Source organism: Schistocerca gregaria, chromosome 1 (genome assembly GCF_023897955.1).
Source record: "Schistocerca gregaria isolate iqSchGreg1 chromosome 1, iqSchGreg1.2, whole genome shotgun sequence".
NCBI classification, from domain to species: Eukaryota; Metazoa; Arthropoda; class Insecta; order Orthoptera; family Acrididae; genus Schistocerca; species Schistocerca gregaria.
Genome location: NC_064920.1, coordinates 346,079,630 through 346,104,896, shown reverse-complemented (window position 1 = coordinate 346,104,896; position 25,267 = coordinate 346,079,630). Strand labels below are relative to the sequence as shown.

Genomic DNA, 25,267 nt, shown 5'->3' with positions numbered 1-25,267 from the left:
GTAGTTGCGTTTTTGTGGAAATATCGATTGTTGTGACTTGGGTTGGGAAGAACATTGTCATAATTGTCAGTTGTGTGTTTCAGTTTGGTGAGTGTAGTAACGTATCCAGGGAAATAAGGACATAAGTTATGAATACTGCTGACTGAGAATCATTTCAACTAAAATCTGTGGTGCAATAAAAATGTAAGTGTACATTGTGTCATTGTTTTCCCAATGTTTGAATAACTTCTGTGTCATAACCGTTCATAGAATCATTGTTTCCTCAACTTTTAAATAACTTTTTTGTCATAACTGTTCTTCGTATCATTGTTGATGTGAACAAAATGGCTTTTTAATACATTTAGGTAAATTTAATTTCCATTTTATAGGGGTAAAATTGAGCGGCCGAGCAAAGAAAATTATGCGACTTGCTCTTCGCAGGCTAGCGGAGAATAACAAAGGAACAAGGGAAGTAAACTGTTCCATGATAGTGAACCATAAGCTCGGGTGAGCAGTATATAGCAACAACTATCAAGCCCACACGGTGAAATAACATACAAGCAAATGAGCAAGGTGGAGCCAAAGGCTTCATTATCAAAACTTAAATCCAAGGTAATCCAATTGCCAGAAACTTCAAATGTGTGTGTGGCTGAAACGGCAAGCGTGACAAAATAAGATTTGAAAAAGATGCCAGTAACATCCCCTTTGCCAAGCAGCACTTCCGATAGCAGTTCAGATTGTCCTCTGGCTCAAGTGACAACTATCACCCACCAAGCAGCAATGAATCGTCTAATTCAAATGAAAACTCAGTCGTCCATAAGGAAACAACTCCCATTAAAAAAAAAGTTGGCAACTCAGGCAGAGTACAAGCCAAAACGTTGAGAAACAGTGGGAAAAGTTATACATCACGTATGGATAAAATTGTCAAGGCTCGAAAAATGGGTGCTCTGTATACTGATAAACAGCTGTTCGCGGATTACTGGGCACTGGAACCGTTACAAAGTCAACGGGATTTTCTAAATACATGCATTGAAACGCTCATTATCAAATATCATACTACTGCCCAAGGACGTAGAAAGTCAAATTGAGTTTTCTACTTGGTGAAAGATGAGCAGAAGATTCGTGTGTACAAGACATTTCTGATAAACTCTTTGGGAATAACCAAAAGGCATATCCCTACTGTTACCAAAGCGAAAATGACTGTGACTGGGATGGCACCTGTGGACAGAAGTGGACAACATAGACACCGTAAGACTGATCCAGAAATCTTGGAGTCAGTCAGGAATCACATAAACTCAATTCCCCATATTGAGAGTCACTATGTAATAACTTACCCAACAAGAGTATTCATCGATGGGGGCTTATATATCACAGAAATGCACAGAAATTACTCTTGAGAGCGACCTTTCGTTAACCTGCCATCTGTGAATTACAACGCCTACGGGCATTCAATACTGAATTTAACATTGGATTTTTTGTTTCAAAGAAGGATCAGTGCGACCAACATGATGCATACAGAAACAGTACAGATGAAGACAAGGCAACGGCACAAGAAGGATGTCAAGAACTCCAGGAAGAAAAAGAATTGAGTTGCATAGAAAAAACTCCGATAAGGAGTTAGCTCAAAATAAGAAGATACATCTAAGTATTTATGATTTACAAGCTGTCTTACCAGTACCAATGGGACAAACATCTGCCTTTTTCTACAAGCCGACACTCAACTGTTACAATTTCACAGTAAGTGTCCAAACAAACATTTTTTTCACTATCTATCATTACTCTTGAAGTCTGTTCTTTTTGTTGCTTGTTGCAGGCCACCTTCTTTTTTTTTTTTTTGGGTGGGGGGGGGGGGGGGTGGGAAGACACGTAAGTACCATAAACTCAGACTGTGATTTGCAGAAATCATGTAACAAAGTGTTTCTATTGTAAAAATCACATTGATTAAAATGTTCATTCTCTTCTATTTCAGATACATTATTGCAACGTATTTGTATGCAGTACAAAGGCTGGATATTCAGTCCATTACGGACAAGTATTTGATTTGTGGTCACATCCAGAACGAGGGAGACACAGGTCCCAGCAACATCGAGAGAGCAGTTAAGAGTGCTAAGAAGTCAGGGACAATTTATGTTCCGATCAATAAATATCAGTCATCTGAAACACAAAAAAGAAGGGAAATCTGCTATATCTTACAGAAATTGGTTTTTCAGATTTAATTGAGATTAAAGCTTTGCATGATAAGATGGCTCCTTACATGGCCAAGGACGTTGGTGGGAGAATTTTCAAAGTGTCCGAAATTAAGTTATTCCCATGTGAAAAGGGAAGTGATGTGTTTCAGTATACGATCAGCTACAAACAGTCCGAGTGGGGACAAGTTAAGTTCAAAGGGAGAAAGAGGCGTTTAACAGGGAATGCAGATGGGAGTAATTTGGATATGAAACCTGCTTATAATATAAAAATGACCCACTCAGGAAATAAAATTGAAGACTTAAACAATTTGGATGACAGCAACATCATTCCTAAATATTGCAAGGCCTTCTATGATTCTCTTTCCACATAAATGTAATTTGTTGCTTTTGTGTCATTTATTCTACTTAATATATTATTTTATGTCAGTTATAAGATACAAACAATAAAAATGATGATAAAATAATGAAACTGTAGGAGTGCACAAAAAATTATGATATATATTTCTTTTTTTCCCCATACACCTTCTTTAGTCGTATTTGTTAATTTCAATAACGATGTCGGAAGAACAATGACACATTTACTTAAAGGGTTGTGAGGGTGTGAGTGGGTTGCTACTTGAAGCAAATAATTTTTGTATTTTGTAGAGAACACTTAGTGTCACAATTAGGCCAATTTTCAATTCCATAGATAATTTTACTGTTGTTTTATGGAGTTTTAAAAAAAATGTCGTTTCATTTTCTGCCTCTCCTGTAAACTATTCATACTGACAGTTATGTCATTGTTCTTCTGGAATGGCGATATACTATTCTGTGCTCAATGACGTACCACTGGATGTCTGGTCTTATGACAATAACCTCGTCTACCATTCCATACATCTCCTTGTGACAGCAGTGCATGGACTGTGAGTATAACACCTCAACATTTGCCATCCATGAGACAAACTCTACACACACGGCTGTTGCTGCCTGGCACTGTCACTGCACTAACCTGGGAAGATGCGATTCCCCAGATTAATGTCAATTTAGGACTTTTCTCTTGAGATAGTGCACTAATCACATCTTGTATTTCTGCAGTGTAGTGATGGTCAAATAGTGTTGAGTTGGCCACAATTTTTGCATAGCAAATCTTCTTGCTTGAACTATAGGATTGGATTGTTCGGCCAGAACAGAGACTAACGGACTGCTAGTCTGGACAGTGCTGGCACATCAGTCATCTTGTGTAATATTTAAATCCTATGGTGGTTGTTCACCCTCCTCAGCTCAGATTACACCGGATCACCACTTGTGGGGTATAGCTCAACTTGGGTTATCCAACCTTCACAAAACACTAACACATTGACACTGGAGATTTACTGGAGCAAATTACTTTATTGCGGCAACTGTATTTAGCGAACAAGATGAACAGGAGTGAAGCAATTATTATTGTCTGTAGTGTATTAATTAGAATGTAAATTCTGAAGTAAATCATTCTTGAATGAACAAATACTCAAGAGGAAGTCAGCAAGCAATTACTACTTTAACTCAGTAACTCGGAGTAACATAATCAAGAACAGAACATGAAATATAGCTCATATAAAACAAATAAAAATTAACAGCAAGTAATAAACAATATACAGAGACACAAAAAATTATTAGAAAATGCAGTGCCCCTGACAGCTGGAGTGGAAGCTGCCCAACAACCGTGATTCACTTGTCACTGTGCACGAATGTCAATATATCACAAAATACACAAGTATTATTGGTTGGCACAGACTTGACAGTTGACTGCGGCAACAACCCTAAACCACATAGCAAACGCTACAAGTATTTTCTTTTCTTTCTTTAAGACACTTTCCATGCCATTGAATGGATTTTCCGCATTCTTTGCTGTCTCAGAGAGAAATACAAATGTTGTAGGTTTTCTCAGTTCTCTCTGAACATTAATTCCCTTTTCAAATTTCTGTTTGGCTTCCTCAAACACTAACTATTTTCATACCATTGTATTTACTGTTCGCAACAAGCACAATACTATACTAATATGTTATTCCATATAGTAATAACTTATTCTTTTGTGCTAATTGTGATACATAACCGGGTAGAAAATCAAATAATGTATGCTTAGCTGTCAGTGTACCTTATTTTATTTAGCATGTAGTGATATATCAGATCAAATTGTATATAATATCAAAAGACAAACTGCCTGCAAGACTTCTCTTTAGAGGCTAAGAAAAGAAATAGATGACAATTGACCTTGATGATAGGTGAGTTTGGTCGAAGGCTATTTCACATAGAATACAAGACTCTCTGTACAACAGAAGGAAAATGTTGATGCTGGATTTTCAGGGGAAACCTAACCAGGAACCTAAGAATCTTGATAGCAAAGAACACCACACACCTGGCAGCAATTTTGCTTCACCACAGCAAGAGATAAATATTGTTGTTAATAGACCTTTAAAGGATCACTTGCAACAGCTTTACAGTGAGTAGCTTCTTCAAAGAGACCATTCCATCATTCCACAGGGTGAAGTTAAAGAAACCGGCAATATCCTTGTTGTGCCAGTGGATCCTTACTGCCTGGGGCAGAACCTCTACTTCACCAATTACGAAAAGACTCAAAAAGCACTGCACAGCCACTGCTGTGGAAGGCTTGAAAGATGAAAAACTATGATATGAGTATTAAAAAGAAGAAACAGCAGTAGGCTTAAAAGTGAAGGAAATGGTGCCAAAGATGGTGGTGATGATGACAACGATGATGATCAGATCATACATTTGGTAGCACCCATTAAACATTACCACTCCTGGTATGGAAGTGTTAACATAATACCTTTGAAACAATGGTATGGACTGATCCTGTTTGATAAGGCATGACTCAACATGGTTCACTGGGAATTCTGAAACATCCATTTTAAAAAAAATCACTAAACTATCACTTTCACATCTTTTAATTCAAATGATCATTAACAGAATACATTACACGAACAGGTTTTTTATAAATATCTTTCAATCACAAATTTTATTGTAGTGAGCTGTTACTGCAATGTTTATTAGGCATGATAGTACTGGAGATGGGTTTCCCTCCCCTCCTCTGCTCTCTAATCTGATTTATACAGCCAGTTATAGAAGGACCTGTAATTTAACGTGAATTCTGAACCACAGTACAACTCAGCACATTTCAATCTAACCAACATTGCCAGGGGGGAGATACGTGAGAAATGACAAAGAACATGGGCTGACTGGGGCTCAAACTACACATCTTTACATCTTTGTAAATATTGTAAGTTGGTTTGTGCTTATACGAGAAGATAGTAGTAGAGACATACAGAGTAGGCAATCTGAATATGATTCATTTGAACAGCTGTTAGACTACAATGGAAAAGCAATATACTATCGAGCAAACAACACAGCATACCCACACCTTCTTCATCAATGAATGATGACATAATATATGAGGACACTCCTCTCCGTAAGAGACTCCTTGAGAAATTTTTATTTTTAACATATTCTGACCAAGCAAAGTTACAATCTGTTATACTGATACAAAATATCTGCCTAAAGGAAATATTATACCTATTCTAAACTTATGTCACTTACTGATTTGTCAACATTTTAATAATACAAGACAAAATAAAATAAACAAAGATATACGGTTTACATTCATTTTGACATTCATTTCCCGTTTTTGCTTATTACCGAACCCGGTTGTCAGTGGTATTACTATTTTTAACCTCCACCATCATCATCATCATCATCAGTACATCTTCTTCATATCTAAGCCCACTGCAATTTCTTCTGCTCTGATCCTCATCCCGTAGTATTTCATCTTCTGAGCCATCCATACTCTGACTATGCAGTGCTTAGGTCATTTGTCATCTATCCATTTTCTTAGCATCTACTGAGAGCCCTGCACGTAGTTGGTCCTTCTGTATTGTTTTCCTATGGTAAATCAAGAGGGTGGTTTCCTTCCACATGTTAGTGCCCCCAGCATTACTGTCCTTCAGGCCGTTTCACTGCCATTACTGCTTATGGAACCACTTTTAACGCCATTCACATTGATAACAACATTTGATGACATATCAAAATAAACCACTGTTCGATCTATGTTGCCCATGTTGCCCTGTTTTCTTAGATTTATTATCATCAGTACTAAACATCTACTGTCACTCAGTCCCAGTTGGTAGTTACCTATCCAATAGCTTCTAGAGGTGACAAACATTTGATTTTCAGTATTCCATGTAATTACTGATTGAATTTAAAAATTTTAATATAATAAATATTAACGTTACAACCTGTTTATACGTCTTAGAGGCAGTGTAATGCACTGCACACCAATTACCCAAGCTCTATTCACCCATTATTTGAGAATGAGACCATTTAGCAACTTCCAACGAGCTTAATATAATACAGTTTGAAACTTTTTAAAAACTTTTTTCTTGCTGACACTTCCCACAAAATAATGAAAGGTAAAAAAGTTATCACTTGCTACATTTTCACATGATGTCCTAATTTATTACTTCTTTAGTAGTAATACTATTCAAAACATATTTTGCAGACAGTATCCACATAATGAATGTACAAGCAAAATTATATTACCGTATGACATACAGTTGAGGAGATATGACAAACAAGGGAGTCTGATTTTTTTAAACTTTAAAAGATCATGTGTAAGGAAGTTACTGGAATGACACTTTTCGTTAAATGTCACAGGAAGTCACTGAGCTATCATTATCCTGCATTGTAGTGTTGTAAACTGCCCCCCCCCCCCCCCCCTTTTTCATTATCCTTACTCACCAGCCAGTACATACTTTGAATTCTTGATGCATGCAATTTGAAAATTCCTTTTATCTTGTGTGCCTTCATTTGGATAATTTCTCGAATAATTGAGAAGCCTTCAATGTGTTTCTCTTGCATGTACTGAACAACATGCCACCTCAGTTTGTGAAACCTTCCCTGTTTCATTCCACTGACAGTTTCACACATAAAAATAATGTTCCTTAATTTATTGTTTAAATAATGCCACCTATGAGCATGCACTTCTGTGAGACCAAATTTTCTTCCTACTGCATAAATGGTTTGTGGCCTCTACTTTACAAATCATCCATAATTAACTCAAAAATAGTGCCATGTTGCCTCCTTGAACCAACTGTGAACTACATACTTGTAGTAGAGCTTAGGCTGTAATTTACACTCATTATCGGTTGCTAGAATTATCTGTTCTTACAGCATTGATAATATAAGTACAACATGAATAACAAAAACACATTGTTCTCTTGGTCCCTGCAGCTGAATTCGCAGTGATCATACTACTCAGGATTAATACTGTAGCCAACCTTAAGAACCAGTAGTGCTGTAGAGCAGTAGCAGCTTTAGTATTATTGCTGATGCTCATGTTCCATTTTATCATATTGCTTTTAACATGTTCTATATGAACTTCAATTTTGTTAGTATTAATTTGTCTCCTGTAGAAATGTGTACTATTTGTCCAATTTTAATGTCAATTCCAACCTAACTACAAATGGATTAAAAAAAAACTGCAGTTAAAACACTGTAGATATTCATAAAAAGCAAAGGTATACAATATACATTCCCATTGTTGGCGGCATGCTGAAATTTGCTGCCCACCCACCACTCTCTTCCCCACATTCATCCTAGAGTTAAGCCAAGCTGCTATCACTGATCCTTTTGCCACCCTTACAAATTCTTCAAATTAAGCTTGTATGTGAACTCAGCTGTCAAGGCTTCAAGCAGCAATAGTTTATAATATCAAAATGTAAGATGACCCTGTATTTCGATACTATTGTTTGTAGGTAGATCTTGGCACATTTCATAAAAGAAAAAATTATCCACTGTAGGCTGAAAATTTACAGCCTACAACAGACAATTTCTGAATCATGAATTTGCAAAAACCTTGTCTTATAGTCGATTAAATATAGTATTTAACAGGAGAAATATTTTTGATCGTTGGTATTCTGTAACATAGAATTGACACTATGTATAAGGAGGAGATGCAACTTCCAACACCATTTAAGCTAACCTAATATTTGAGCACAAACATACACAGTTAAGACAAAATTTTTGGCAACAAATTTCTTTGACTTAGTGAAAAATAAATACCTTTGATACAAAATGTACATTACATTGAATTTTGATTTACAGTACCTGTGGCTCACATCCAGGGTAGGGTGGTGGGCGGGGTCCAATTCCACGCCTGTTTTGATCAAAGGGGTAGCCTCGGACCTACCATAACCAATAGCAGAAAATCATTAACATGTTTCAACCAAATTATTTAAAGAATTGAATATATAACAGCTGCACATGAAAACAATCCCAAGACACATGTCCATGATTTTTTTAAGGAATTCTGAAAAGAATGCTATTTGTATAATAATAAGAAAAACTCACAAATAGCGACCTGTCAAAACTGAAACAAATTCCGACCTGTAAACAGTGAAACACAATATTTAATTATCTCACTTGCCAGTAACTGATTTCCATAAGGAAACAGACACATGTACATTGCTAGCCACTAAAATTGCAACACCAGGAAAGACAGCAAATAATGAAAATTTGCTTATAATCAGAACACAGAACAGCAGGAAAATATAGGATTAACTTTGTGGCTGATTTGGGGATACATGCGAAATGTGGTAAGCAGAGCTCCCACCTTTCGCAGAAACCATCCTTGTAACATAGCTGGACATCGAGATGAACTAAGCTTGGATGTCGTTAAATGCTGCTTTACTTGTATCCCAGAGTTCCTCAATCATAGCATCTGGAGACTGGTAGCAATCAAAGCCCAGATGATTTCAATGGGTAAGAGATCTGCAGAATGTAGTGCCCACAGTAACTAACACTCTATGTGTCAATATATCAAAGAAAATAATCTGCTCACCAAGTGGAGACAGGAGAAAACATATATAAATGTATTGCAAGCTTCTGGAGCCAGTGGCCCCTTCTTCTAGCAAAGGGGTTCAAGGGGAAGGAAGAGAGGAGGAGGTGGAAGAGGAGGAGGAAAGGGACTGGTGAGGTTTACGAAATGGGGAGAGTTTGGAAAAGCCACCCAGAACCCTGTGTCAGTGCAGATTTACCGTCTGATAAGTCTCCCCTAACCGGGGTTTCTGGACGACTTCTGAACTCTCCCCATTTCCAAAATCTCACCAGTCCTTTTCCTTTATCCCTCCTTCTTCCCCTTCAACTTACCATTCGGTATATCTCCTCTGATCCTGGTTTCTGGGTGACTTTTCTGGAATCTCTCTATTTCCTAAAATTCACCAGTCTCTTTTTCTCCACCGCTCTTCCTTCCCCTTCAAACGCACTACCAGCAGAAGGAGCCACTGGTTCTGAAAGCTTGTAAATAACTTCATACGTGTGTTCTCCTGCCACCACTTAGTGAGAAGATTTTTCTCTCTATCCAATTAACACTCTAGGTATCAAGATAATTATGGACAGCACAGGAAACATGCAGTCTTGTGCTATCTTATTGAAAAATAATGTCACAGGGACACTGAAGATAGCATCAGCTAGACATCAGAAATGTAATGGCTGCTGTCCAAATTACTGGCTCTGCATACTACAGATGATCATGTTGCATACCCAATGGCAACCTCTTCTTCTATCAGGCAGCTGATCCTTACGAGGAACGAAATGTGACAACATTTGTTCTCTACGTAGCCTCCACACATGCATCCACTGCGATGCTGTACGTAAAACCAGGATTTGTCTGGAGACATGGAGTGGTGCCATTCCTGTATCTGGAGTTGTTTGCCACACCATTGCTGGTACATCTCTCTCTGCTTCCACGTAACAATAGGCATCATAGTACTCCAGACATCATCACACTGTGTGTGTGCATACTTATTTTGCTGTAAACACTCTCACTTCCTGACTCAATGTAACTGACATGGCTGTGTGATCCTGCTTGGCTCACTGAACTAGAAGTATTTCCTCTCAGGTGCTAGTCCCTTGGGACCATTGAAATCCTACATGGCACTGAGCACGATCCTCTTGAACCCATCAACACAAGTAGCAACATCACAGAATGCTGAAATGCAGTGTTAATAGTTCCCAATCCTGCTGCTGTCAAATTCCAACACGTTAGTAGAGGTTTCTCTTTAACAATAATCCTCACAAATAAATAACATTCAAATGTGTTAAGTCACTGGAAGGCACAAAAAAGTATGAATACAAACACACACACACACACACACACACACACACACACACACACACACAACTATGCAGAATCAGAATTTTATTGTCTTATGACGCACTCCCCCCCCCCACCCACGAACCATGGACCATCGACCTCGCCGTTGGTGAGGAGGCTTGCGTGCCTCAGCAATACAGATAGCTACACCGTAGGTGCAACCACAACAGAGGGGTGTCTGTTGAGAGGCCAGACAAACGTGTGGTTCCTGAGAAGGAGCAGCAGCCTTTTCAGTAGATGCAGGGACAACAGTCTGGATGAATGACTGATCTGGTCTAGTAACACTAACCAAAACGGTCTTGCTGTGCTGGTACTGTGAACAGCTGAAAGCAAGGGAAAACTACAGCCGTAATTTTTACCGAGGACATGCAACTTCAATGTATGGTTAAATGATGATGGCGTCCTCTTGGGTAAAATATTCTGGAGGTAAAATAGCCCCATTTGGATCTCCGAGCGCGGACTACTCAGGAGGACGTCGTTATCAGGAGAAAGAAAACTGACTTTCTACAGATCGGAGCGTGGAAGACTGGATCGGTTAAAGTTAGATATAGTAGGAATCAGTGAAGTTCAGTGACAGGAAGAACGAGACTTCTGGTCAGGTGAATACAGGGTTGTAAATACAAAATTAAATAGGGGTAATGCAGGAGTAGGTTTAATAACGGATAAAAAAAATAGGAGTGTGCGTAAGCTACTACAATCAGCACAGTGAATGCATTATTGCGGTCAAGAGACACACAAAGCCCACACCTGGCCCAGTAGTACAAGTTCATAAGTCAATCAGCTCTGCAGATCATGAAGAGACTGATGAAATGTATGATGAGATAACATAAATTATTCAGATAGTGAAGGGAGACGAAAATTTAATAGTCAGGGGTGACTGAAAATTTGACAGTAGGAAAAGCAAGAGAAGGAAACATAGTAGGTGAATATGGATTGGGAGTAAGAAATGAAAGAGGAAGCCGCCTGGTAGAATTTTGCACAGAGCATAACTTAGTCATAGCTAACACTTGGTTCAAGAATCATGAAAGAAGGTTGTATACATGGAAGAGGCCTGGAGATAGTAGAAGGTTTCAGACAGATTATGTAATGGAAAGACAGAGATTTAGGAACCAGGTTTTAAGTTGTAAGACATTTCCAGGGGCAGATGTGGACTCTGACCACAACCTATTGGTCATGAACTGTAGATTAAAAATGAAGAAATTACAAGAAGGTGGGAATTTAAGGAGATGGGACCTGGATAAACTGACTAAACCAGAGGTTGTACAGAGTTTCAGGGAGAGCATAAGGGAACAATTGACAGGAATGAGGGAAAGAAATACAGTAGAAGAGGAATGGGTAGCTTTGAGGGATGAAATAGTGAAGGCAGCAGAGGATCAAGAAGATAAAAATATGAGGGCTAGTTGGAATCCTTGGGTAACAGAAGAAATATTGAATTTAATTGATGAAAGGAGAAAATATAAAAATGCAGTAAATGAGCAGGCAAAAAGGAATACAAATGTCTCAAAAATGAGAGATCGACAGGAAGTGCTAAATGGCTAAGCAGGGTTGGCTAGAGGACAAATGTAAGGATGTAAGATGCTTATCTCACTAGGGGTGAGAAAGATACTGCCTACAGGAAAATCAGAAAGACCTTTGGAGAAAAGAGAATCACTTGTATGAATATCAAGAGCTCAGATGGAAACCCAGTTCTAAGCAAAGAAGGGAAAGCAGAAAGGTGGAAGGAGTATATGGAGGATCTATACAAGGGCGATGCACTTGAGGACAATATTATGGAAATGGAAGAGGATATAGATGAAGATGAAATGGGTGATATGATATTGCGTGAAGAGTTTGACAGAGCACTGAAAGACCTGAGTCGAAACAAGGCCACGGGAGTAGACAACATTCCATTAGAACTACTGACCGCCTTGGGAGAGCCAGCCCTTAGAAAACTCTACCATCTGGTGAGCAAGATGTATGAAACAGGCGAAATACCCTCAGACTTCAAGAAGAATATAATAATTCCAATCTCAAAGAAAGCAGGTGTTGACAGATGTGAAAATTACTGAACTATCAGTTTAATAAGTCACAGCTGCAAAATACTAACGCTAATTCTTTACAGACGAATGGAAAAACTGGTAGGAGCTGACCTCGGAAAAGATCAGTTTGGATTCCGTAGAAATATTGGAACACGTGAGGCAATGTTGACCTTACGACTTATCTTAGAAGATAGATTAAGGAAAGGCAAAACTATGTTTCTAGCATTTGTAGACTTAGAGAAAGCTTTTGACAATGTTGACTGGAATACTCTCTTTCAAATTCTAAAGGTGGCAGAAGTAAAGTACAAGGAGCAAAAGGCTATTTACAATTAGTACAGAAACCAGATGGCGGTTATAAGAGTTGGAGAAAGGGAGGAAACTTGATTTACTAGAGGAATTCGAGATAGTTATCCATGAAAAGCAACAAAGCAATATTCTAAATGCACAAGATAATTTTAAAGAAATGAGATTTTTTAGCGGGTTTTTATAATTATTTTAGGGAAGGTATGCGACTTTAAACTTGTAGCATGTCACTGACGGAGTTGTGAGAGGCTAATGATGGCAGACCAATGCAATAAGGAAAACAGGCGCCCAATAGCATAGCGTTACCGTCAAGCACACGGCTGTAACCACGCCACAACACCTTGGCACATCAGTCCACAACAGCTCCCGAGCTGGCGCAGTGCGACAGCATATTTGGTAGCTATGGGACGGCCATCGACTTGTGTCAACAACTTCAATGTAAGATGAGGACCCACAGTCCAATATACTTTTAATTCTGTTTTACTCTATGGACTTCCCAACTATTTGTGATGGTATTTTGTCTTTTTAGTCCGTTTAATTTCATGACATAGACTTTACAACCTGATGATGAGAGCACTGTGTCTTGAAACTCGTTGTTAAAATATACGTATAAGAATCGCAGCTGAATGCTAACAGTGATAACCAGTATAACGACAACTGCTACCTCGACTCCGTAATGGATAATACTTCTCAAGCTTACAAAAAAACAAACTGTTGCAGTGTTATTTTCCTACATTTACATACTTTTGTCAGATGTTTTTAAAGCTCATTACTAAAAAAAGTATTAAATATGTAACAAATCTACTTCCTAGAATGCACTTCAAGAGATTATTCCTTTCACTTTCTTTCCTGGTGTATTCACATTCATGTGGTGTCACTGTACGAATTATCTGCATCTCTGCAAATCATGAAGTCTCAACAGGAACTGGACGGTATTGCAAAATATCATCCTTAAATGGTACAATACACTGTACAAGACATTAAGTGAGCACTAATATTTTTAAAGATCTGCTGAGCACTTCAATATATTATGCAAATGGTCAATACTGCTCTCTGATGGTCAACATTATTATGCAATACTCAGTATTGCGCATAAAATATTGAGCATGTAAGGGCCACTAAAGGATACAGTTGCAGGTCCTGTTTGGTAATGTTTCGACACAATCGTCTCTTAATCCTTTAAATGGGTATAATGGAAATACCTGTCACCACTGTTAATTCACAGATGGTTGGATGGATATATCTGTCCACTGCCTTGTGTGGCTAGTAGCTTGTGAAAATGACGAGTTATCGGTCTGCCATTGAAACTGTGGCACTAGTTGAGTTTTGTCCAATATATGGCAGTTCTCATCAGCAAACACAGCATATTCTGGGCTAGATATAACATTTTCCATTCAAGTGCGCGTGAACAGTATGCATCTTGTGAAGCAGCTGCAAAAGCACACCTTTTTCATCTGCTTTTACCGCCACATTAGTGAGTGGTCTTTTGTAACGGCAAAAAGAAGTCGTTTATCAGATTCAGAGATAGAGCAGCTGCTTTTAGGTAGTAATGGTAATTTCAGTGACAGTTTTGAAAGTGTTCACGATATGGATGTTGAGGCTAGTGAAGGTGACTTCGATTCAGAAACATCTGACAACAAAACACTACTGCAACAGATGGTACCTAGTGCATTTGTGCGTGCTAGTTCTGTTTGTGATCCATATTTCTTAGTGGTAGTAGTGGTACAGCTAGCATCTAAAACAATATAAATAAAAATGTCGTGTGGCTAGGGCCTCTCGTCAGGTAGACCGTTCGCCGGGTGCAAGTCTTTTGATTTGACGCCACTTCAGCGAGTTGCGTGTTGATAAAACAATATGATGTGATGAGTGGTTTTGTGTGTTTTATGCATGATGCTTTGTGCACAGATGAACAAGTGAAATTGTGTGCACAACATTTCATAGCTCCTAATCGCAATATAGCAGCATGCTTCAACGTACGCAGTTGGCAGGATACTACAAGGGATGAGGTAAAAACACATACTGGAATGCTCATCCTTGAAGGAATTATTCACAAATTAGAACACATGGTGTACTTTTCAAAGAGAGATTCAGTTAACACGCCTTTCTTCAGGAAGTTGATTAGTGAAAGGTGGTTTCATCTTTTACTGAAATTTCTCCACTTTTGTGACACTTAACTCGCTTGATTCACTAGATACTATAAGCAGAAAATTATTCAAAATTCACCCAAACTATTCAAAATCCACCCAAATATGGATTATCTGCAGCATAAATATAGATCAGTACACATACCAGGAAGGAACATCACTGTTGAGAAATTGTTGTAGCTCTGGAAAGGATGACTTGGGCAGAGACAATTTATTCCATCAAAGCACAGCAGATTTAGCATCAAATTTTATGAACACTGTGAAAGCAGATTCAGGTATGTATGGGACTTAATTGTTTACAATGGAAAGGACACTAATTATGTAGCCACTATCCAGAGGAAAAAATAACTTTCAAATTGTTCAGGAGCTTGCTTGTGATCTACTCAAGAAAGATTACTGCATTTATCTTGACAACTGGTCCACCAATCCAGATTTGGTGACAAACTAACCAGCAACAATACCAATGTTGTCGGCACAATGTGGCAAGACAGGGACAGGTTCCCTGATTTCATCAAAAAGAAAACGCTGAGAAAAGGGGAGTATGTAACAAGGTATAGAGACAAATACATGGTATTGAAATGATACGCAAAAGAGGTGTTGTTATGGTCAGCATCTTCCCTGATGATACATTTTTAAATGTAAACTCGAAGGAGAGACTTGTTCACTGATTACAAGAACAACATTGGAGGTGTGGATAGGTGTGATTCTCAGTTGCAAAGCTGCCAGATGGCCAGGAGCAGGCTGAGAAAATATTATCGCAAGTTTTCCACCAGTTGGACATTGCATGCTCTGTACAAGCAGCACAGTGGCAAACAAAGCAGAATGAACTTCACCATTAGTCTTGGCGAACAACTGGCCATATCTTTGCCACATCAGTACCATGTGCACCTACAACACTGAAAGCAACACAACTTACAGCCAAGCATTTTACAGACCTTCTGCCACCCACAACAAAGAAGAGACAAAAATGGAGGTATGTGGTGTGCACGAGAAAAGCCCTTCATGAACAGACTTCATACTGGTATGCAGAATGAAAATTTCCTTGTGTGCAGCACCTTGCTTTAAAATGTTTCACAATGAAAATAACTTATAATATTATGGGGAAGGGGGAGGGGGGAAGATGACTGCCAGAACATATTTTATTCATTCTCATCCAATATCAATTTACTGTGGTGGTACATGTTGCTATTCAAGGTAGCAACATGCCCCACTTACTTCCTACTGTGCTAACAAAAGATGGGTCATGTAGAAACCTTAACTTATGATAACAGTGCTACAGGAAAGACCAAATACTGTGAGCACATTTTTTATTTATGCTCAGACACGAAATGTAAATGTAAGCAGAGTACCACCACAAGGCATGACAGATGTCTAGTGTTTTAAAGGTGGGAAGGAGCCATTTACAGTCTGACATTGCAACTTGGGGTGTCACGGATGTCAATAAAGAAGAGGTCGGAATGATGACTGCTGTTGTTCAAAAAACAAAAAAGGAAGAAGATTGTATGGAATTAATGAATGAGTTAATTAATTAATTCTTGCCCTTGGGATACTAGCAATATGTTTGAAGACAAGGTCATTTATTAAGAGCTTAAATGTAAATGTTTAATTGATATGTTGAAAGTGTTATGGGGGACTATTAAATACAAAAGGATTTTGAGATGAACTCATTATGAAATTCATAGCTAGTGGGTAGTAAACATAATTTTACATTATCACAGCGCTTTCCTGAAGGTGGTGAAGAAGTTCGATGTAGCTACGAGTGGCACTTCATACTACGACCAAAACTTCAAGGAGTGACGTGAGTGCAGAAAAAGAAGATTTAAATGTAAAGGTAATTATGAACAGATGACTCACTGACAATGTTCATGGAATTGGTACCCTGATTAAGTCCTCTCCAGCAACAAATACCAGTGGTAACATTAAAATACAAAATTCTACATCTGCATCTACATCTACAATCCACAAACTAATGGATATTGTAAGGCTCATAGTATATCAGTATCACTTTTATTACTTCCTATTTCAAATACAGTTGGTACACATGAAAGATTGACAAACAACCCCTGCCCCTACCCCCAACAAACACACACACACACACACACACACACACACACACACACACACACACACACCACGTGAACCTAAATTTCTTTCATTTTAGCTTTAGCTTCATAACACCTACATGAGATAAATGTTGGAGCAAATAGTACCTTCACTTGCTCTGGAGCTTAGTTCTTGGAATTTTGTGAGTAAAGGTCTCCACAAAGCACAACACCATTCCTGTGACATACCCTGTTGAAACTCATAGGATAATTCTGAGACATTCTTACTCTGAGCACACAAATCTGTGTGAAAGCATGGAGCTGTTCTTGTAGCCCTCTACCTAACTTAGTAAGGCTTCCAAGCAGACATAAAATCCTCCAGAATTGGCTGCATGATTGTTATCTGAGTGACATATTCTTTGCAAGTTTATGAATAAATCAGACACCAGCATCTGCCTCCCTCAAGGTTACACAAATGTGGTCGTTTCACTTTAAATTGTTGCTGGCATATAGTCCTAGATACTTGAAGGTTTTAACCGGTTCCAAAGTACTGATTGGAAATTGCACATCAGAAAATCCTCGTATTGTCTGTCTATGCACATTACATTACATTTTATTTATTTATGTTGAGGGGCTGCTACCAATTGTCACAATAGATGCTGATCAATTGTGAACCTCTCTGAATTTTGTAAAAATTTCCTAATATATGTCTATTTCCTGTCCATGAAAATCTTGCGCATTTGTTATTCATGTCCGTACCATGTGCCATGACCTCCAATGCTAACGACATACAATATTTGGACTCATATCACTGCAGTATTAGTATGTGTCATTATTGTTACCAATACTTTCACTATTACTCCTACTGTTATTGTTGTTCTATAGATTAATGACAAATGGTACAGTTGTCAGATATACATCTTTGTTTCAGTGAAAGATAATACACCCCACATTTACGAAATCAACTGAAATAAGTAAGAAATCTTTCTTCCATCACTTTAGATGTGATGTGATGTGTACTAAAATTCAATGTAGTCATGTGGAGTTTCATTCTGTTTAAATCTAAACTGTTAGGAGGTAATCTACACTCCTGGAAATTGAAATAAGAACACCGTGAATTCATTGTCCCAGGAAGGGGAAACTTTATTGACACATTCCTGGGGTCAGATACATCACATGATCACATTGACAGAACCACAGGCACATAGACACAGCCAACAGAGCATGCACAATGTCGCCACTGGTACAGTGTATATCCACCTTTCGCAGCAATGCAGGCTGCTATTCTCCCATGGAGACGATCGTAGAGATGCTGGATGTAACCCTGTGGAACGGCTTGCCATGCCATTTCCACCTGGCGCCGCAGTTAGACCAGCGTTCGTGCTGGACGTGCAGACCGCCTGAGACGACGCTTCATCCAGTCCCAAACATGCTCAATGGGGGACAGATCCGGAGATCTTGCTGGCCAGGGTAGTTGACTTACACCTTCTAGAGCACGTTGGGTGGCACGGGATACATGCGGACGTGCATTGTCCTGTTGGAACAGCAAGTTCCCTTGCCGGTCTAGGAATGGTAGAACGATGGGTTCGATGACGGTTTGGATGTACCGTGCACTATTCAGTGTCCCCTCGACGATCACCAGAGGTGTACGGCCAGTGTAGGAGATCGCTCCCCACACCATGATGCCGGGTGTTGACCCTGTGTGCCTCGGTCGTATGCAGTCCTGACTGTGGTGCTCACCTGCACGGCGCCAAACACGCATACGACCATCATTGGCACCAAGGCAGAAGCGACTCTCATCGCTGAAGACGACACATCTCCATTCGTCCCTCCATTCACGCCTGTCGCGACACCACTGGAGGCGGGCTGCACGATGTTGGGGCGTGAGCGGAAGACGGCCTAACGATGTGCGGGACCGTAGCCCAGCTTCATGGAGACGGTTGTGAATGGTCCTCGCCGATACCCCAGGAGCAACAGTGTCTCTAATTTGCTGGGAAGTGGCGGTGCGGTCCGCTACGGCACTGCGTAGGATCCTACGGTCTTGGTGTGCATCCGTGCGTCGCTGCGGTCCGGTCCCAGGTCGACGGGCACGTGCACCTTCCACCGACCACTGGCGACAACATCGATGTACTGTGGAGACCTCACGCCCCACGTGTTGAGCAATTCGGCGGTACGTCCACCCGGCCTCCCGCATGCCCACCATACGCCCTCGCTCAAAGTCCGTCAACTGCACATACGGTTCACGTCCACGCTGTCGCGGCATGCTACCAGTGTTAAAGACTGCGATGGAGCTCCGTATGCCACGGCAAACTGGCTGACACTGACGGCGGCGGTGCACAAATGCTGCGCAGCTAGCGCCATTCGACGGCCAACACCGCGGTTCCTGGTGTGTCCGCTGTGCCGTGCGTGTGATCATTGCTTGTACAGTCCTCTCGCAGTGTCCGGAGCAAGTATCATGGGTCTGACACACCGGTGTCAATGTGTTCTTTTTTCCATTTCCAGGAGTGTATGACCTTATGTTAATCTTCGGTTGAGAATTCCACAAACTTAAATGTTTCACATGTTTCTTTATTACTCTAACATTATTACTTGCCATTTCCCTCCACCTTTGGTATCGTAAATGAACCATTTGCAGTGACTAGCTGCTGCCCTAAAGGGCTATCTCCTCTTTGAGTAGTTATCATGTTTTAGGAAAATGTTATATTCTCCATCTAAAGGCACACTTATCAAAATTGTTAATTTAGTTTTCCACATTTTTCCTGGAATGTTCCTTATTCAGCTTGGTAAATTTCCCTTGCCAATCTTAATGCCATCATTCCCAGTGTGTTTTAAGCAGTTCATAGACACATGTATAGCATGAGCAACCTGCAACTGAATGCTTTCACAATTAATGCGCTCAGTTCCATTCTCCATTCTTCATGAAAATCTACGCGTCACCGAATAAAGCATGAAAATTTGTTTAATTTTTCCAAGTGGCATCAAACCTGATATGTAAATGTAGACACAGACACTGTGGACATGAGTCAGCATTACTTCCAATAACACAAAAGTAGTACATACCTACCACATACAAAGCTGCCACATCAATTTAATATTGTAACTCTTAAAACTCATGGAGTACACAGTTTTGATTCATTAGCATTTGCTCTTCATTAGAAGATACTGGTTTCCCCCATTTACTGGATAAACTATCAACTAATAGAGGACTTTTATCACAATCAAACACGTTACATGAAGACATTCAATAAATGATTGAAAAAAGAGCTATATTGGTTGTACATGATGAAATACCTTGTCCATTCATGACGAACAAAAATTAAAACCAACTTAAAACCTTACAGTATTGGTTAAAACATTATTTGCTAAATTTAGAAGTATTCCTAAATTTCCATCATGTTCCAGATACCTTCCAAGTAAATAAATGGAGCTCAGTATAGCAAAACTCACCTGATTATACATTCCCCTATAATTAAAATTATGAGGTGGCGGAGGCAAATACATATTGTGCGGTGTTCCGTTATGTGGAGGTTCTATGAAAGTATAAACTGCTGGCTCCCCTCTCTTCATTGCCAATGCATTCAGCTCAACTGTGGGAGTGATATTACCTACAACAAATTTCGGATGCATTTTTTTAAAATGCATCACTGAAAATACCTTGACAAGAAAATCTTAAATATCATATAAGAGGCAATCAAATGAAAATAAGATAGTTGGAATAAAGTAAGTAAATTGTTTATTATCTCAAAAGAAATTACCATAATTCTTAACACATTTATCCCACCATGAAACAAGACGGTCATTGCCTTCATGGAAAAAAGTTTGCAATTGCCTCTGGAAACATGACTGTATCCAGGCGTGCACCTCTTCATCCAAAGCACACCAATGACCACAAATGTTGTTCTCCAGGGCTACAAAAATATTGAAATCGCATGGGGAAAGATTGGGACTGTATGGAAGATGTGTAAGTCTTCTTAGCAAACTTTTCACAGCTTAGTCAAAATAACTGGAATAACCTTGTCAACATGTGGGCTGGCATTATTCGGCACAGAACAATGCTGCCTGTCAACATTTTTGGTATTTGGCTTTAATTTTTACAAAGTGTTCACACTATCACCGAGCACTATTTGTGGTGCTGTGTTCCAGAAAGTCAATGAACAGCGGGCCCTTGTAGTCAAAGAAAAGGTCATCATGGCTTTCCCAGAGCAGGCATGCCTGTTACGACTACACTGCAGATGTTTCACTTGGAAGCCGTTACACATCTTCCATACAGTTCCAATCTCTCCCATTGGACCCTTTTTTGGAATCCCAAAGAAAGATGTTTTTGGCCATCAATTTGCTTCAGACAAAGAGGTGCATGCCTGTGTACAATCATAGTTCTGTAGATTTTTTTAAAATTTATTTGTTGTTCCGTGGGACCAAATTAAGGAGAAGTCTCCATGGTCGTGGAACGAGTCAAAACATGAAATTATAACACGATAGAAGATACAGATAAAATGAAATATAAGAAACATATTCAGGCGACAAGTCGTAAGTTTAAATAAAGAAAAGGTAATAATGTGGTTTTTTGGTCACTGAAATCATATCTGATATCAGCTTATTTGTACTATGACTCCTGTATACAATTAAATAATCAAACTTTACTAGCAGTATCTAATATCTACCCATGTGCAGCTTTGTTTGAAAAGTTTTTTATGGAACATTTCATATTCCATTGCATATACACAAGAATTTTCTATGGATCACTCTGGAACAGCTAGCAGCTGCAGGTGCTATAGCTTCTTGTCCAGGCACTACAGCGATATAGCATGCATTCTTTAAATTGCCGACTGTAAACTGCCAAGCTGAGAAGCTCAGCTGATTATCTTAAAATTATTGTACACATGGAAAAAAAGAACATTATCCTTATTACTGGATTCTTTCATTTTTTATGAAAGCAGAACACTTTATCCCACCAGGTGGCTGGAGAAATGTACACACCTACCAGAGATGTAGCAGACCATGCATGTGCAACACAGTAGTCACACATGCTTGGTTGACAATGCTTTGGTAAATAGTTAACACGACACCATGTGATCATAATCTGTAAAGCAAATTCCAGTTACCACTGACAGTTTCTCTCACACAGTTGTTCACAATTACGATTCATTTGAATCTGCAATTAATTCAATATCCATAACAATTAAAATTAAAATTTGTTTCTGCAAGATTGGTAAGTGTACACAAGGGATAAAAACCTGAATTAATATTCATTATGTTTCCTTCACACATGCCTGCTAATAAACCTACATTCATACAGATTCCCAAGTTTCATAATTATGGAGAATCCAATTAATGTTCTGAATATTGCAAAGATAAAACATAAAGAATGTGGTAAGAAGTCACAAGCACTTACATCTCCTGAAGATTTACATGCATGTTATTTGTTAGTTAATGTCTTGCATATTTATTCAAAATGATGTTCACATTTCTTTAAGAGCTGCGAAAATGTTTGTTACGAAGAATTTGGAAGCTTTTTATGTAGGAGCTTCACACTTGAGTCTCTGTGAATTACTAATTATTTCATTTTCTGGAAAAAACAATAAAAAGAAACAAAGAAAGAAAACCCTCTTTTGTCTTTGTAATATAGTCATTCATAAACAATTACCCCTGTATTTCTGTTATCTGCCCTAATTAGCATTGTATTCTCTTTCTCTCGCTATGCATTTGTCATCTTCGTTGCTTCACATACTATTTTAGTCTCAACTATGGTTCACTTGATATTTTGTTATACATAATTGGGGTGATATTATGCTGTACACATTTATTTTGAAAGTACTTTCGCCATCCTTCAGTTTTATATTTTTTAAGTTAGTTAGACTGTCATTAAAGTGATGATGTCCTATACCTACCTCATTTTTTTACAATACAGTATATCTGCCATTATTCGGAATGATATGGAGGAGAAGATGCACAAATAATCAAAAAATATGAATGACTGAGACATTTTCAAACAAGTATCCTCTGTCTGAAATTTTATTCAAGTCCCATGCATAGGTACTTAGACCTGTTTATTTCTTAAAATAGTCTGTGATGTTTGTCTGCTTCTGAGAAGAATTGTCACTTTGCCAGGCAGCATTTCAAATTTTTCTTACGGTAATAATGTCATTGAACTAAAAACCCCTCTGGCCACATAATCTAGAAGAGTACTGACACACTGCAATGTGGTACAATGACTGACACAGTCACTATCTTTCTCCCCACTTTCTCATTCACCATTAGCATCATCAGATACGAAAATCCTTTCTTCAGGATGTGCAGTGGTGTTATCAAGCAATGGAACAGCCTTCTGTGGCAATCCTTTCTCTTCTAGAAATTGTGGAACTTGTTACTCATGCACCTTTGGTAGTATACTGCACAGGAAGATCCTCAGTTGTGATATCCTTGAATGCTCATTTTTTCCCCCAGTCACTAATTGTTTCAATTTGTGCTTTCCAGAAGCCTAAGCGGTGCACCACCTCTGATTTCTGTGGAGGTGGTGAAGTCACATGTTTCCACTGCTTACTGTGATGCTCACTTTCCGTTTCAAAATGGTTACACCATGTTTGGTCACATGTGACAATATGTGATAGAAAGATGTATTCCTTCTCATGATAACGTTGCAGGGGACTCAAAGACAGCAAAATTCGAGTACTGCACTGCTTGGCGGTCAGTTGGTGGGGAACCCACTGCGCACAGATTTTCTGAAAGTTCAAGTGTTGATGTATTACGGTGAGGGCGGTGCCCACGCTAATACCCAGTAACCGACAGATCTCATCCATGGTGATTTTGTGGTTGCCCCAGACTAAAGCAATCACTTTCGCAACCATTTCTGGTGTTATGGTGTGATGACTCAATGAGAGTGTCCAGGACGAGCACCCCTCGTTGTTCCTGCTTACTCGCCTGCATGTTCGGTAGTGGACAACAACTTGTGTGACCACCTTCTCTTCGGTGTGAAACCACACTGGCGCTATGCAACATCGAACGATGTGCACGCCAGTCTCTTTACCAATAGATGGTGCCACCATACCCACAGTTACGTGGTGCCACCTTACGTGTACGGCAAAGGTAGATGCTCTGACCAGATTTCACTTGAATGAACCTCATATTTGGTTTCCCTTTTCCTAAGACCATTAAGGACCAAAATCAATCAACTGATGGCAATATGTGATCACTGCAATTAAAGAAAGAAATATACACTATGGATGTTTTAAGCATGTTTATAAAGGCCATACCATATTTTCAAATTTTATCATAACAATAATTCTGTATGACCCACTGGCCTGGTGCAAGAACCATTGGCCTGTCGCAAGTCTTTCAACTGTCAGAGGCGATCAATATTCATAAAAATATGGTAAGGAAAGTTCTGGCAGAAGTAAAGGAGACAACTCACCAGGCACGCACACGCACACGCACACGCACACGCACACACACACACACACACACGCACACACACAAACTGTGGCAGCTGAACACACTTCGTAGCAGCTCTTTGTGTGTGTGTGTGTGTGTGTGTGTGTGTGTGTGTGTGTGTGGGTGGGTGAGTGGGTGGGTGGGTGGGTGCGCACACACTCCAGCTCATTAGAGGATTCGTCCAAGGGCTAATAAAGTTTTCATTCTGTTTTACGTGTCTGTTGACAACTCAGCAATTCTACAACCCTTACAGTTCAGACAGAGCAGCACTATACCAACTTCTCAAGTTCTCTCTCTTTCCAAATAGAATTTTCATTACCTCCACACAAACGAGAATAAAAAAATAGGTTTGATCAGCTGCAGTTCACTAGAGTTTGTGTTGAATCATACAATTTTTTTGTTCTTTTCTTTTTATACACGTAAGTTACATGTAAACTGAAGGGGATATACACAACACCAAACGTAAATTAACGGGTGGTTTTGTGGCAAGGATCATGTTTCGATACATCTGCATGAAACAAAAGAAGAAATAAGTTCTTCAATTTATTAATTCCTGCATCTTCGCATTTTGTTTCTATAAGTGGTAGATTGCAGACATATGCTTGGATCGGTCGTACTCACATTGTTAAAACATATGTATGTCAATCATACATGAAAAGTCTTATAAAAAGTTATTAGAAAGGTAAAATTAATTCACATATGTGAGATGTGCATTCCTGTTGTTCATCATTTTGCCCGGCGCTGAGATCCTGCATCAGGAGGTTCAGAGTAGATAAAGAGGAATTTGCACGAATAGTGGAGGAGTGATACTGCATCGGCATTGTTATAATCAAGACTACACACAAAGCAATTAATGTGGAGCAGTATGTAATGCAAATTATGAATGCTGACCTTGAATGTATTGATACTGTAGTCTGTTGATATTGGTATCAGTTGAAGTCACCCAGAATTGTATACAGATCTGTAAATTACCTTCCAATTT

At 39.1% G+C, this 25,267-nt stretch overlaps 1 protein-coding gene across 1 annotated transcript in view; it reads right to left on the bottom strand.

Moving 5' to 3' along the window:
* Window positions 1-25,267, bottom strand: part of LOC126344762 (double-stranded RNA-binding protein Staufen homolog 2-like) — a 222,343-nt gene that overhangs the window by 130,063 nt on the left and 67,013 nt on the right. The window contains exons 6-7 of the mRNA XM_050002045.1: window positions 20,305-20,462; window positions 8,304-8,381 (exon numbers count right to left, since the gene is read on the bottom strand). Of these exons, the coding sequence (XP_049858002.1) occupies window positions 8,304-8,381; window positions 20,305-20,462 (236 nt within the window). The remainder of the gene's footprint in view (window positions 1-8,303; window positions 8,382-20,304; window positions 20,463-25,267) is intronic.